Source organism: Diceros bicornis, chromosome 10, assembly GCF_020826845.1.
Source record: "Diceros bicornis minor isolate mBicDic1 chromosome 10, mDicBic1.mat.cur, whole genome shotgun sequence".
Lineage (NCBI taxonomy): Eukaryota > Metazoa > Chordata > Mammalia > Perissodactyla > Rhinocerotidae > Diceros > Diceros bicornis.
In genome coordinates, this window is record NC_080749.1 from 40,220,061 (window position 1) to 40,233,231 (window position 13,171).

The following is a 13,171-nucleotide window of genomic DNA, read 5'->3' on the forward strand; positions in this document are numbered from 1 at the left end:
CAGCAAGAAAAAAAAAATAGATGGACTGTTTTTTTTTAAAAAAAGAACAGTTGGTTTACAAAGAAACATTTTGATACCCCCTCAAGGAGGCTTCTGAATAAACATCCACCTCTGGTATTGAGGTTATGGTAGGCCCCTTCTTTAAGATGTTACCTCTCAAGATTGAGACATTAAGGTCAGTAACTAATTGTGGGAGTAGATCATTGCAAGACCTGGGTACAACAGGGTTAATGAGCAGGAATGGGGTAGGTGGGGTTACAAACCAGGAACACATGCCATCCAAGTTAAATAGCTTTTTTTTTCCATTTAATTGCCCTGCACACACACACGCTCTCACATAACGCGGAAGGTGAGAGCTGAATGAAGTTTTCCGGGTAATGGCTTGAAATGTTTTCCTTATGAGAAGTGGTGTTGAGTTACAGCGTGCAGAGAACTGGGAGGAGAAAAGCAGCAGCCCCAGCCAGCCCCCACCTTTTCTTGGGCTTGTAGGAAGGTGGACGTGGGCTCACGGAGACAAGACGAGTGACATGTTGAACTGTCTGGTGGCTGCAATCGACTGCTCCCAGAGTGACCTCAGGGCAGTGTTCAGCAGGGCTTAGCCGGGGGCCAGCAGAGCAGGCACAGATGCTGGGCTGTGAAATGCCACGCAGGCAGAGACTGACAGGCGGCAGGAGCTGAGCTCTCCCCTCGGACTGCTGTTTCCTGCTGTGTTCCGGGGAGGGGGGCGCTTTCTGGCAACTCTGCTGCTGCTGCTGCTACTTCAGCAGCCTCTCCACTCAAGGTAAGCAGGCTCAAAGGGAGGGCAGGCTGCAAGGGAAGCCTGTGTACCATGAACAAGATCCGAAAGTTTTTCCGAGGGAGTGGGCGAGTCCTGGCATTTATATTTGTAGCTTCTGTCCTCTGGCTGCTCTTTGACATGGCAGCTCTCCGCCTCTCATTCAGTGAGATCAACACTCGGGTCCTCAAGGAAGACATCGTCAGGAGGGAGCGGATAGGATTCAGAGTTCAGCCAGACCAAATGAAGATCCTTTACAGCAGCATAAAAGAGATGAGGCCGCCACTGAGGGGACACGCAAAGGACTTATGGGGCAAAGAGAACTTTAGAAAGACTGAGGAGAGTATGCTCAAGGTTAAGGATGAATTGGACCAAAGCCAGACGGAAAGAAAAATTCAGAACACCCCAGAGAGGGGCAAAGTTGCGCCTTTGTGGCATCCTGCACATCTGCAGACCTTCCCAGTGACTTTTACCAAGCAGAAGACAGAGGGACGGGACATCAAACCTGAAGCCTCCTCTCGCCATGTGACACCAAAGCAAACAACAGCTCAGGGGTCTCAGAAAACCCCATTCACAGCAGCAAGAGGAAATCCATTGGCCAAAATATCTGTACACACAGTACCTGTCGGTATACACCAGGAGGCCCTAAAGAGTCATAGTCTCAGCAGTGACACATCAAAACAAGTAGCTGAAAGGAACCTGAAGGTGACCATTAATCTTAATACTGACAGGTCGGAGCAGCAATCACAGGCAGTAGCAAATAAGAGGACATATCCTGCCAGCCCACCAGTGCCAAAACCTAGGAAAGCCATAGCCTTAAATAAAACTGAGACTCAGAGCAAAGAACTAAATGCGAATAAACAGAAAGCCAATAAGAACCTTTCCTTTTCCAAGTTCATTGCCAATTCAAATCACTTAAAGAAGCAATCTATTAATGAGACACAATTGGGAGGCTTGCCAAAGGATGATGGAGCCAAAGTGGCTGGTGGAAAGAAATTCAATTTCTCTGAAAGCCATGTTGTGATTGTAACCAAGGAGGAGCAGCTAAAGACAGACACCAAAGAGATCCCTCATCCTAAAACCAAAACTATATTTTCTATAGAATTGAATGAGAGTCAAGGGAAACACATTTCCAGGAATAGAAGCGAGGCATCTTTTTCTTCACTTGCTCTACAGAAAGCAGCAGTGTTTCAAACCAGTCAGACCCTAGCTGGGGGGCTAGAGCCAGCAAGAATCAACTTAACTGCCAATGTCCAGCCTGCAAAACTCAACCAAAGTCATATAAAAGCCCTTTTACCTGAAGACAGCAGAATGCACCATGTGTTAAAAATTGATGTGACACTTTCTCCAAGGGACCCCGAAGCTCCAGGTCAGTTTGGACGTCCTGTAGTCGTTCCACATGGAAAGGAGAAGGAGGCAGAAAGAAGATGGAAAGAAGGAAACTTCAACGTCTACCTCAGTGATTTGATCCCAGTGGACAGAGCCATTGAAGACACAAGACCTGCTGGGTAAGATCCATTTCTCTTCTCTTTCCTCAACCTCGAGTATTTTGGCTCTTATGTAGAGAAGATTTATTTCTAAATAATTTTGTGTGATTTTTGGTCACCTAGAGAATTAAAGCAACATTAATTATTAGACACAGTCCAAATAGTCTACCATCCACACAGAGAAAAATTCCGATATCAGCATACTCACTATGTTCTCTTTCTGCACTTTCTGCACTTATTTCTCTGAGACTTTGGCTCTCAGTCCTATTAGCTCATGTTTCATTTCCTTTCCTCTTTGAAAAGCTATTAAAATGATTAGATGAACTCAATTCTTAATACGATATATATGAATGGTAGAGCTTAAAATGTAATTCCATTAAAGCAGTGACAATGAAGTGAATTCCCAACTTTGAAACTTTTCATTATTAGCAAGTTGGTCAGGAATATATTTGGGAAAGGAGCACAGAGAAGGAGCCTTCTAGGCCTCCCTGGAATCATATCTTAACCAGCAGAGTTCTACCTAATCAAGAGTAATGATCATGACACTAGCAAGTGAAGAAGTAACTTGACTCCCTAAAATTTAATATCCGTTGTAAGTGGGGATGGTAGACATTTCAGGAGTTCAGTTATACAGGAATAATAATGTTGGAAAAGTCAATCAGCTAATAACTGGAAAACACCTGCAAGTTGTAGAAGAGCATAATAACAACCCCTTATATTTCTAGAGCTTCGCCATTTACGAAGAGCCTGCATACACATGAACTTTACGAGTCCGAGAAAGGAGGCAGCAGATACTATGGGTTCAATTAACAGATGAGGGTCCTCAGGAATTATGTCACTTTCCCAAGATAGCACAACTTCAAAGCTGCCCAATGAGCCTTCATGATCCAGTTCTTCAAAGCATTAAATTCCCATAACTACATCACCAGAAGGTAGATCAAGTCACAAATATTTGATCTGATTCAAATACAGGTGAGTTCTCTGCTCTTTTTGGCCTACTCATAAGTGAGGGTACTTTGTAGCCATATGTTCACTACCCATTAATTGATAGTACAGCTCAGTGTATGCCTAGAGAATCGATTCCTGAGCCAAACAATATTTGCCTAGAAGTTGGAATTAGGGAATGTCAAGATTCAGATTTAACACATGTGGTATATAAACCATGACTTTGTTTGGCCTCTGTAGAAAACTCTTCTTTGTAATCCAGGTAATCAGTATTACTAGGAGGAAGGCAGCTATAGATGTGCCTGGATTCATATTAGTAAGAGGAGCCTCTTCATTGTGATGTCAGCTACAAGGAAGCCATTTTCAGCTCTCTCAGCCGTTGGCAGATGGCCATCAGCCATGCACTAATTGCTTGTTTAGAACGAGCATTGTGCCATTCATCTTCCTTACCCCGGTGAAACTCACAGCCTTGTGGGTAACACAAATGCACCCACAGTAAAGATGAAAAAACTGAGCCCTGGAAAGTTATATTGTCTGTGGTCATAAGAGAAATGATTAAAATCCGTGCTCAAAATTATGCTGTGCTGTTTATCTCCCATCTCTTGCTGATTATCCCCCAAAAAAGATCCTATAACTTACATTGAACCAACTTTGATCTTAAATCCTGTATATCACATATATTTGTGTATAATTATATATTTATATATATATATATGCCAGCTTTGAATGGCAAAATGCCAAAGAAGTAGTAGTTAAAGTAGCTTCATTTTAACGTTCCTTTAGCGGCCCAGCAGACTGCTATGGAGTCTGGGGAAGAGTCAGACGCTGCACGGAAGCACAGGCTACAATTCCAAACCAGAGAAAGAGCAATTGTGTGAGGGCCAAAAGCAAGTAACAATGATATTATCATCCATGTGATTTATTGAAGGGCCAATGGCTCCCAGCGCTTGATAGTTTCTGAAATTTGGTCTGTGGAATATAAGGGCTTCAGCCCTGGAAAGTCACAGTCAGGCTCTGTCTTCTGAAGAAGACTGTCCGTACTGTAGGAGAAGCTGACGTGTGTGCCTGAGAGGATGAGTCAGACAGCATGTGGCCAGGCCCCTCCCTCTTATCACACAATCCACCTTGGTTAAACACAGACACTCCTGGCGAGCTGCCTGCCTGATGCTCTATTCCACCAACAGTTTAGCCACCAGGAATCCTAGATACAGGACCCCCTGAAGTATCTACAGCCCTTTTGTACCACTCTTCCTTGAGAGAGGATAAATTATTTTTCTTTTCTATTACCCAAACACTCTGACTACAAATATATGCAAATTATGTATTCACGTGGATAACGGTTAGAAGGAAATACAAATGAAAAACATGCAATTCATCAGGTTGGCAGGATTTGAAGTTTTCTTACTTTGATTCTATTTATTTTCAATCTTACTCAAAAGGACACGAGATGGCTTGTAAGAATACACCCAATAAGATTTCTCTAGAAACTAAATTTTAAAGATCAGCATAAGGGGGGATATAGTTATAGAATATAACAAGAAAGTGTGTGTGTGTAAGAGAGAGGGAGAAAGAAAGAAAAGGAGCGAGGGAGGGAGGGAGGGAAGAAGGAAGGAAGGAAGGAAGGAAGGAAGGAAGGAAGGAAGGAAGGAAGGAAGGAAGGAAGGAAGGAAAAGAAAGAAACACAGGAGGGCTGGCCTTTAAAAATTAGCTAAAGTAACAGTCCATTGAATCCTTTAACTTCTAAGAGTTCTGGGAATATCTCCCTTACTGTTCTTGACATTTCCAAAAATCCACCATTATGGATTAATTAACACAGTAATTGACATATCATAACGGCCTATTGATACACTGAACTGAAAAAATGATAAAAACCATTGATTTGCTAGTATGTTCATTTAAATTCAATTCCCTTAATAAAGACAGTAACTAGTTGCTAGTTTTAACTTAACTTGTATGCTAAGGTGAGGCTGGCATTGAGAGGGAGAGGCGAGAAGCAGAATTCCCGGGACCCCCCACCTGCTCTAGTTCTAAAATCAGACTCTGTTTTCCTAAACTGTTCTTCCCTCCCTTTCTCCTGAGTCCCCAAGAACCAATTCTAAGATGCTGAGATGCAATCACGACATTTTCCACAAGCACAAGAACTCCTTTCTGCCATCAGCATTATTCTCACTATCCTTTTTAGTGCCACCCAGGTTTCTGCCCCTTGCAGTGTAGCTAGAGCTTTCTGCGTGTGACATTCTCTCCAGTGTGGGACCTCAGCACAGGGAAAGTTAGTCTCATTACCCTTTCCTGCACATCATGTTCATTACCATCCACTGATGTTTTTCTAACTAGTCCCTTCCTCAGCCTCCCACCATTCTCGCCTTGCATGATCCTCACCATTTTCTCCCACGCATCTTAATCTGACACTGCTCAAGACCCAGCTGTAGCTTACCTGCACCTGGCCCATGATTTGACTGTGACCTCTAAATTCCAATGACCCTTAACTCACTCGTGGTCACTGAAGCACTCCTTGTGTGCTTTTCACTAACTAGGGCCTTGAGAATCTGTTTTGCCTTCTCAGTGAAATTATAAACTTCTGAAAGAAACTCTGTCTTTTACTTTATTTCATACCCCCTTAGCACTGAGTACAGCGCTGTACACTCAAAAGATATGTTTACACAATATGGTCTTAAAAGATATGTTTCTCTGAAATGATTTTTGAAAATTGATACTGTTTTTAAAAAATAAATGAGAAGTAACTATTTAAATGAGGCTTGAAATGAGCCTTTTTATAAATTAATACTGACTTCCTGATTTTTCATTTTGAATATATGGAATATGTTAGTATCTGGGGTTTAAGGTAAATACATCTTGTTCTAACACTACGATCTCGTCATTAATTCATGTTTATTCTTTTAGTTCATATTTTTGTTGTCCTTTGGTTTTCAATTTTAATGTTTTAACTTTCAAAGAAAGAAAAGCTTTTTATTTTATTTACAAGAATGTTTTATGTCAGTAAGTAAAATACAATTTCCTTTTTGCCTAGAATTTTTGCCTATAGAATATACTTCAAATAAAACACTTTAAAAAAAATTTTTTTTTTTTTAATTTTCCCCCAAAGCCCCAGTAGATAGTTGTGTGTCATAGTTGCACATCCTTCTAGTTGCTGTATGTGGGATGCGGCCTCAGCATGGCCGGAGAAGCGGTGCGTCTGTGCATGCCCGGGATCCGAACCCGGGCCGCCAGCAGCGGAGCATGCGCACTCAACCGCTAAGCCACGGGGCCGGCCCAACACTTTTTTGACAGTTATCTTAAAGTTCCATATTTAATCTTTTTTTTTTAAAAGTTCTTGCTCTTAATTATTGAAGTTTGTTCCAGTCAGCAATGATCAATACACACATAGGTTTTGCTAAAACATAGTCCCATCTACTGAAAATGCAGGGCAATTCTACTTAGAGAAGTCTGTCTTTTGGCCCGCACCTATAGTTAAGATGAAACTCCAAAAATAAACTTATTTTAAGAGTGCACTTCCTGAATCTGTATTTAGAGAAAAGTGACTCAAAGAAATTTTTGCTGCCAGCATTTAGTTTTTAAAGCACAATAAGAATTACAGCATGCTCTTCTACCACTGCTGTGTCGTCACGATGTTACGCGATTGCTTAATTTAATGCTTTGCTTTTCCTACAGAACTCCGGCATGCCCCTCAATAAAGCAATGAAAATTGGTCTTTATTCTCCTAGTCCGGAGTTGGGAGTGGCAACCAATAATTTGATTCCTTCCTACACAGCTAAAGAGAGTTTTCTTTTGGCACATATGAAAAGCAAAAGATAGCACCGTGCATTTACCACAAACCAGTCTAAATTACTGAGGGGAAAGAAAACCTTCCCGGAACCTTAATTTCCATCCCTCCTTTCCCCTCCCAATCCTAGTGAGGTTAAAAACCAAAACTAATGAATTGATGGAGGAGGAGCAGCAAGGAGAGAGAAAATAAACTGACCACACATCCTTCCAAACCTCAGGCTTCTAAAAGTTTATCAGGCTGGAAGAAAAGAGAAACTTTAAAGTTAGATGAAGTTCAAATTTTTTCTTTTTACGTGGGATGAATATTATAATTGATGAAATGAGACTGCTTTTGAGATTAATAATGATAGGAGAACATTATCTAAAATTGACTGGAGAAGCTATGAGACCTCCTTGACAGGGGAACAGGGGCAGGGAAAAAAAAAAATCTCACAAGATGGATTTAAAAGGATTATTTCCGGCTTTTACCTCTGTGGGTGTACACAATGCAATGGTGCTTTTGAATTGTGTGTGTGTGGGTCTGCATTCATGCACATTTGTGTATTTGTGTGTGTTAGAGCACAGTGTGTCATTTCACGAAAAGTCATGTCGAAGAGCAGAAGACAAAAAGGAAAATTTATTTAAGAGGCACAGGCTAGACCGTAACAGAACAAAGGTTCAATATGGCCTTAAGATGATTACAGAGCCTTTCCATACTTTTTTTATCACACTTTCTGCATAACTAGGGGAATAATAAGGAGAAAGATGATCAGAGGACATAAAACACATTTCTGCTACTAATTCAAAGAGAAGAAAAACAGTTAAACAGTGCCTAATTAATGTAAAACTGAGAAATGTTAAGCAAATCAGCAACTGTTTCTCTTAAATACTGCCAAAGACCTAGAAATATTTCTGGAAGAGAGTAATTAGCAAATGTAGGGATTTGAACCTGTTTAAACCTCTTTTTTACACATCTGATTCAGGGCCCAATTTAACCATCAGCCTAATTTTATCAAATTCTTGCCATAATATTGCCCTGGGTACTCCTGTTCCAGAAAATAACTTCCTATGGGCTGTTCTGGTGACCCATTCAGAGCAGAGCTTCTCAAGAAGGAACATTTTTTGCTCAAAAGTCAGAAAATTTGAGAAAAATAGCAATGCTTAGAAGCTCTGTTTTGTTGTTTGCTTTCAGAATTAAAGAAGCTTTTTAGAGTGTCCCCTACATTTTTTTAAAAAATCTGTATTATTCCAAACTCAGTTATCTTCTAAATCAGCCCCGCATCTAAAATGTTGGTACATGGACCTGTATGAGAAACGTAGTATTTACAAGGGACTTTATGACTTGCCTTCTCATTTGATCCTCAAAACCATTTCTCAAGGTGGGTGTTATCATGGTCCCAGCTTTATCTAGAGAGAAACTAAGACTTAAAGAAGCTGAGGTTTCAGATTGCAGCAGATAATTCCGAGGGTGGCAGGTCATTGCATTCCATGTGCTATTTGCTCATTGCCTATCATGAGCTGGGCACACCACGCCAGGCAGCTGGGACCTTCCATCCTTCACATACATCATCTCATTTGATTCTGACAACAGTCATGTCAGATTGATAAAGTGTTACATCTCCTCATTAACAGATGAGGAAAAAAAACACAGGGAAAGGTAACTTGCCCAATGGCCCACAGCTCACAAATGTCCGGGTTAGGATCCAACCCTTAGTCTTCCGATTCTTCCTCACTCAGTAATAATTCTACTACACCAGGCTGGCTCTCTCTTCGACTCCCGCTACTCTTCCCTCACAGTGACCGTCATCACCTTCAACTCTCCAGGGTTTGCCAAGGCTCTCTGAATAAGGAGCATCTCTTCCTCGCTGAGCCACACCAAAAAAGTACTTATGTGTGTTCCAGGCAGTGATGCATGTGTGTGTCTGTAGATTTTATGTGTTTGTGTTTTTATTCTAGCCAACACTCACAGCAACACTATGAAAGACATACTATTTTTCATATGATTTACAGAAGACAAAAGTGGGGCTCTAAGAACAAATGATCTATCTACTGTCCCAGGAGTCCAACAGCAGATTTGAGATTCAAAAGAAAATTTCCTGACTCCTAATTCTAGTGCTCTTTCCATAGGATACAGCTCCTCTTTCCTTTGTTTCTTCATAATCATATGACTTCAGACATTAAAGCATCTCTTCTCCTTATATGCAGCTCAGAGGTGTATGAGGGGATTTAGTTGTGCATGTCAGGTACCACGTCAGGGAGAAAATTAATAGGAAATCATTTTGTATTCCACGCTAAGCAAAGGTGATTCTCTAAAACGGTCCGAAAACCACAGTTCAGCAGCAACCAAATATCTCTGGGCTCCTACTATGTGATCTAACATCTGAGCATGGTCTCTGCCTTCAAGGCACGTAGAGCAAAACGTTATGCAGAAGCACAGGGTATTACTGGAGCCAGAAAGAGAAAGGCAGCACCTGGCCTGAGAGAGAGCAGAAGCGTTTGAGCTGTGACTTGAAAGGGTAGGGAGTTAGAGAAGTCGGGGCAGGGGGTAAAAAGCATGATCCATTGAGAAACTGAGGGAAATCTGACAAGGGATGGGGAGAGCAGTGAGGGTGGAAATGAAACCGTAGAAGTAAGCAGAGTCCAGATAACTCAGGACCTTGTTAAGGTTCTTCTAAGAGCCAGTGGGAAAACGTTGAAAAATTTAAAGCCATGGAAGGAATAATTTAATTTACCTTTTCTCAGGGGTCTTGTGACCCAGAGGGAAGCACTTATGAGTAAATGAGGCTGAAGTTGCATAAACGATCACAGAATGTTAATATTAGATGAAGCTTCAAAAGTGATCTAATCCAGTCCCTTATGTTACAGAGAAATCTAAGGAGGGAAGTGACTTGCCCAAGGTCATACACTGCAGGAGAGACAGAACTACCCACAAAGAGCCCTAACCTCGGCCTAGAACTATTTCTGCCACATCACACCACCTCCTGCTCTTCTCCCTCCCACCCCAATTTCGCTCCGACAGCTGCCTACCCAAAATAGATTATTGTTAAAGACATGAATGTTGATGCTGGTGGTTTATATTTCTAAGCCTGAGTTCACTAGCTTTGGTGGATATACGGATACCTCAGGAACCACAGCTTCAGCTAGCTAAGGCCTTTGGAGTAGAGGTGGTGAGTGTGACTGAAATCTTCTAAATTAGCAGTCAGGCGATTCTGACTGAATGTCTGGAGTAGTCTACCCTAGAAAGAACAAAACATGAAAGTAAAATTTTTATGTAACTATACCCTCTTATCAGTCAGAGGAAAAGAAGACCCAATAATTCTAGGGTCTTGGAGAAAAGAATGTAATTCTGGACACAGCTCCCCAGCCAGATGCTGGTTTCTCCTTCTGATCCTTTCATAGATACCAGAGCTTAGGGAGTGAAGGCCCCTGAAGGCTCACATTGAGGCAGTAGTTGAATTGCAAATAAAAGTTGAAAAAATATTCTCCTCGACCTTCTGTTCAAAGCTGAGAAGACTGAGACTTGACCCACACCGTACATTTTGACTGTTTTGGAATAAAATGAAAAATTCATAGAAATGAGAGAATGTTATCATTCCCTCAGTCTTAGGATTTGAAACCTACTTTATCTGATAGGGTACATTCAAATCAGGTTAGTGGCTGAGCATTAAGCACACACAAGCCGAGGAGGCAAAACATATCATTTTCCAAGTCTCTTGATAAATGACAAGGCTTTAATAGATTTGGATTAAAGGATGGCCTGGAAAAAGGCAGTGCATCCTGTCAAAATGTGTGCATTTGCATTGTGGATAATCATAGGTCCTCACACGTGGAGTTTCCAAAGTATTTTTATATCCATTTTCTCATCAAATCTTCACAAACGTTCTGTGATGCAGGCAAGGGAATCTTCATCTTGAAAGTGAGGATATTGAGGTTCTGGAACCTTACATGACTTGCCCAGGGTCATGCAGCCAGTAAGCATTAGAAAGGATTTAAAACTTAGTCTCCTGTCATCTTCTATCAACTGTGTGCAGGACAGTGGAACCTCCATGTTACGGTCTCCATTTGTTTTTATTACTTAGATTTGCTGTAGTAATCATAATCTAGACTTCCCCCAAACCAAACAGATTGGGTTAATTTTTAAGTATAGCATAAGGCCCATAGACTCTAAATACCTAACTTGTGTAATGAATGGGCATGTACAGTAAAAATATGATTTGATATCCTCAAAAAATATCACAAACCCAGAAATATCTTGCATTTAAATTAGACTTTACTTGAGCTGCAACTTCTCCCTCTACTATAGTGGAAAGCAAGATTTTCAATGAGCAAATTGGAAGAAAGGAGATTTGCTTCAGTTGGGTCAGTGTGGGATAACTTGAAATAGTTATTACAACCTGTGTTTTTACAACTAGATGACTGTCAGTATGTAAGAACGGTTAATAATGCTGAAAGAGTTAATGCTGAAAGCCTTTTTGGTCTGACCCACTGGGGCTTTGAATAAAACAAGCATGCTGGTTTTTCTAAACACCTGGAAACATGTTTAACCTCTCAGCCACCCATACCAAGGCACCCTCTGAAATCTTGTATTTGAAACCTCTGACACTTCCTTCTGTGCCCCTCTTTCCCAGCCTTGAATGTTGCCCCTTTTCCCAGGCACCAATATGACCTGTACAATATAATCATCCATACGGTCTTCTTCAATGTGATTCCTTAAATACATCTAAAATATATATTTGTCAATAGTTGGCAGAGGTACTACTTATTTCCTGGGATATTAGCATCTAGTAGAATCCTTCATAATCTACCCGTATAGGTTTCTAATGGTGAAATTAGGGCACCATGACAGGTTGAGGAGAATGGAGGATCAGATATTTGGTGAGGTGGAGGTGCGTTCTCCAACTCCCTCAAAACTCTGAGAGCTCTTTCTCTCTCCAATTTCAGACTGACTAACATTACAATAGTTCTTAGAACTTCCTTCTAAAAGAGACCAAAAATCTACTGATTTATACTGTAAAAAGATTCATCCGCATTAGCCTGCTTGGTTAACTCTTCCCCAATATATTTTTATTTGTAACTAGATGTTTCCAAAGTCAACCAAATTTTAATAATAAAGAAACTCTCAGGACTGCACAGCTGGGCTTGTTGGTTCAGATGACTCAGGCAGAATTTACGCAGCTGAACCTTCCTTTTTAGAATTGATTTATTGTTTTCAGCACCAAATAGTATAAAGAATATTTAACTGTGAAATGTGCATTTCCCACTTATTTACATTATAAAATTAGAGATGAGGAAGTCATAGGAAGTCACTGAGGTCTTCCATACCCTCCTCTTTTCTCAGGCTATTAAACTCCTCTTGACTTTAATTCCTCTTTCCCAACTTAGAGCCCATCATGGAACATTTAACCATTTTACACCAGTACCCTCAAAATCCTCCACCACTTTTCTTTCTACCTCATTTGCGCTGATGACCCCTAGACTTTATCTCCTGCTACACCCAGGCTGACAGACACTGGTGGAGCAAATCACACTTGTATTTTGATTAAAATTCTGGGATCTCCAAATTCAGGAAAGTGCTGAATGCCCTTCAGAAATCCTTTTATGTGTAGCTGGCCAGTACTCTCTCCCTTTACTCATAGTGTCTGTCTCAAATATTCCCCATTCTCATCAAGCCCCTACCCTATTACATTAGTAGAAAACCTTCCCTCCAATATGAGCCACAAATTCTTTCAAGTTCTCATCCCATACGCATAAACTTATCTGTGTAAATTGCCACCTTTTTTTCTTCCTATCTCAAAGGAAAATATCTCTTCTTCCACCATTTAAACTTTTTTTTTTTTTTTTTTTGTGAGGAGATCAGCCCTGAGCTAACATCCGCCAATCCTCCTCTTTTTTTTTTTTTTTTTTTTGCTGAGGAAGACAGCCCTGGGATAACATCGGTGCCTATCTTCCTCCACTTTATATGGGACGCCGCCACAGCATGGCTTACCAAGCAGTACTTCGGTGCGCGCCCGGGATCCGAACCAGCGAACCCCGGGCCGCCGCAGCGGAGCGCGCGCACCCAACCGCTTGCGCCACCGGGCCGGCCCCCATTTAAACTTTTGATTTAAGCTCCGTTCCCTCTCCGTTCATTCATCCATCCATTTAACACATATTTAACAAATATTTATTGTATGCAACTGGGCTAGAAGCTTGTGGCACCATA

General features: G+C 41.2%; 1 protein-coding gene across 1 annotated transcript in view; it reads left to right on the forward strand.

The window, feature by feature from the left end:
* Positions 1 to 748: 748 nt before the first annotated feature.
* The window catches only part of GALNT5 (polypeptide N-acetylgalactosaminyltransferase 5), a 44,218-nt gene continuing 31,795 nt past the window's right edge, over positions 749 to 13,171 (forward strand). The window contains exon 1 of the mRNA XM_058549005.1: positions 749 to 2,283. Within this exon, the coding sequence (XP_058404988.1) occupies positions 830 to 2,283 (1,454 nt within the window). The 5' untranslated portion in view covers positions 749 to 829. The remainder of the gene's footprint in view (positions 2,284 to 13,171) is intronic.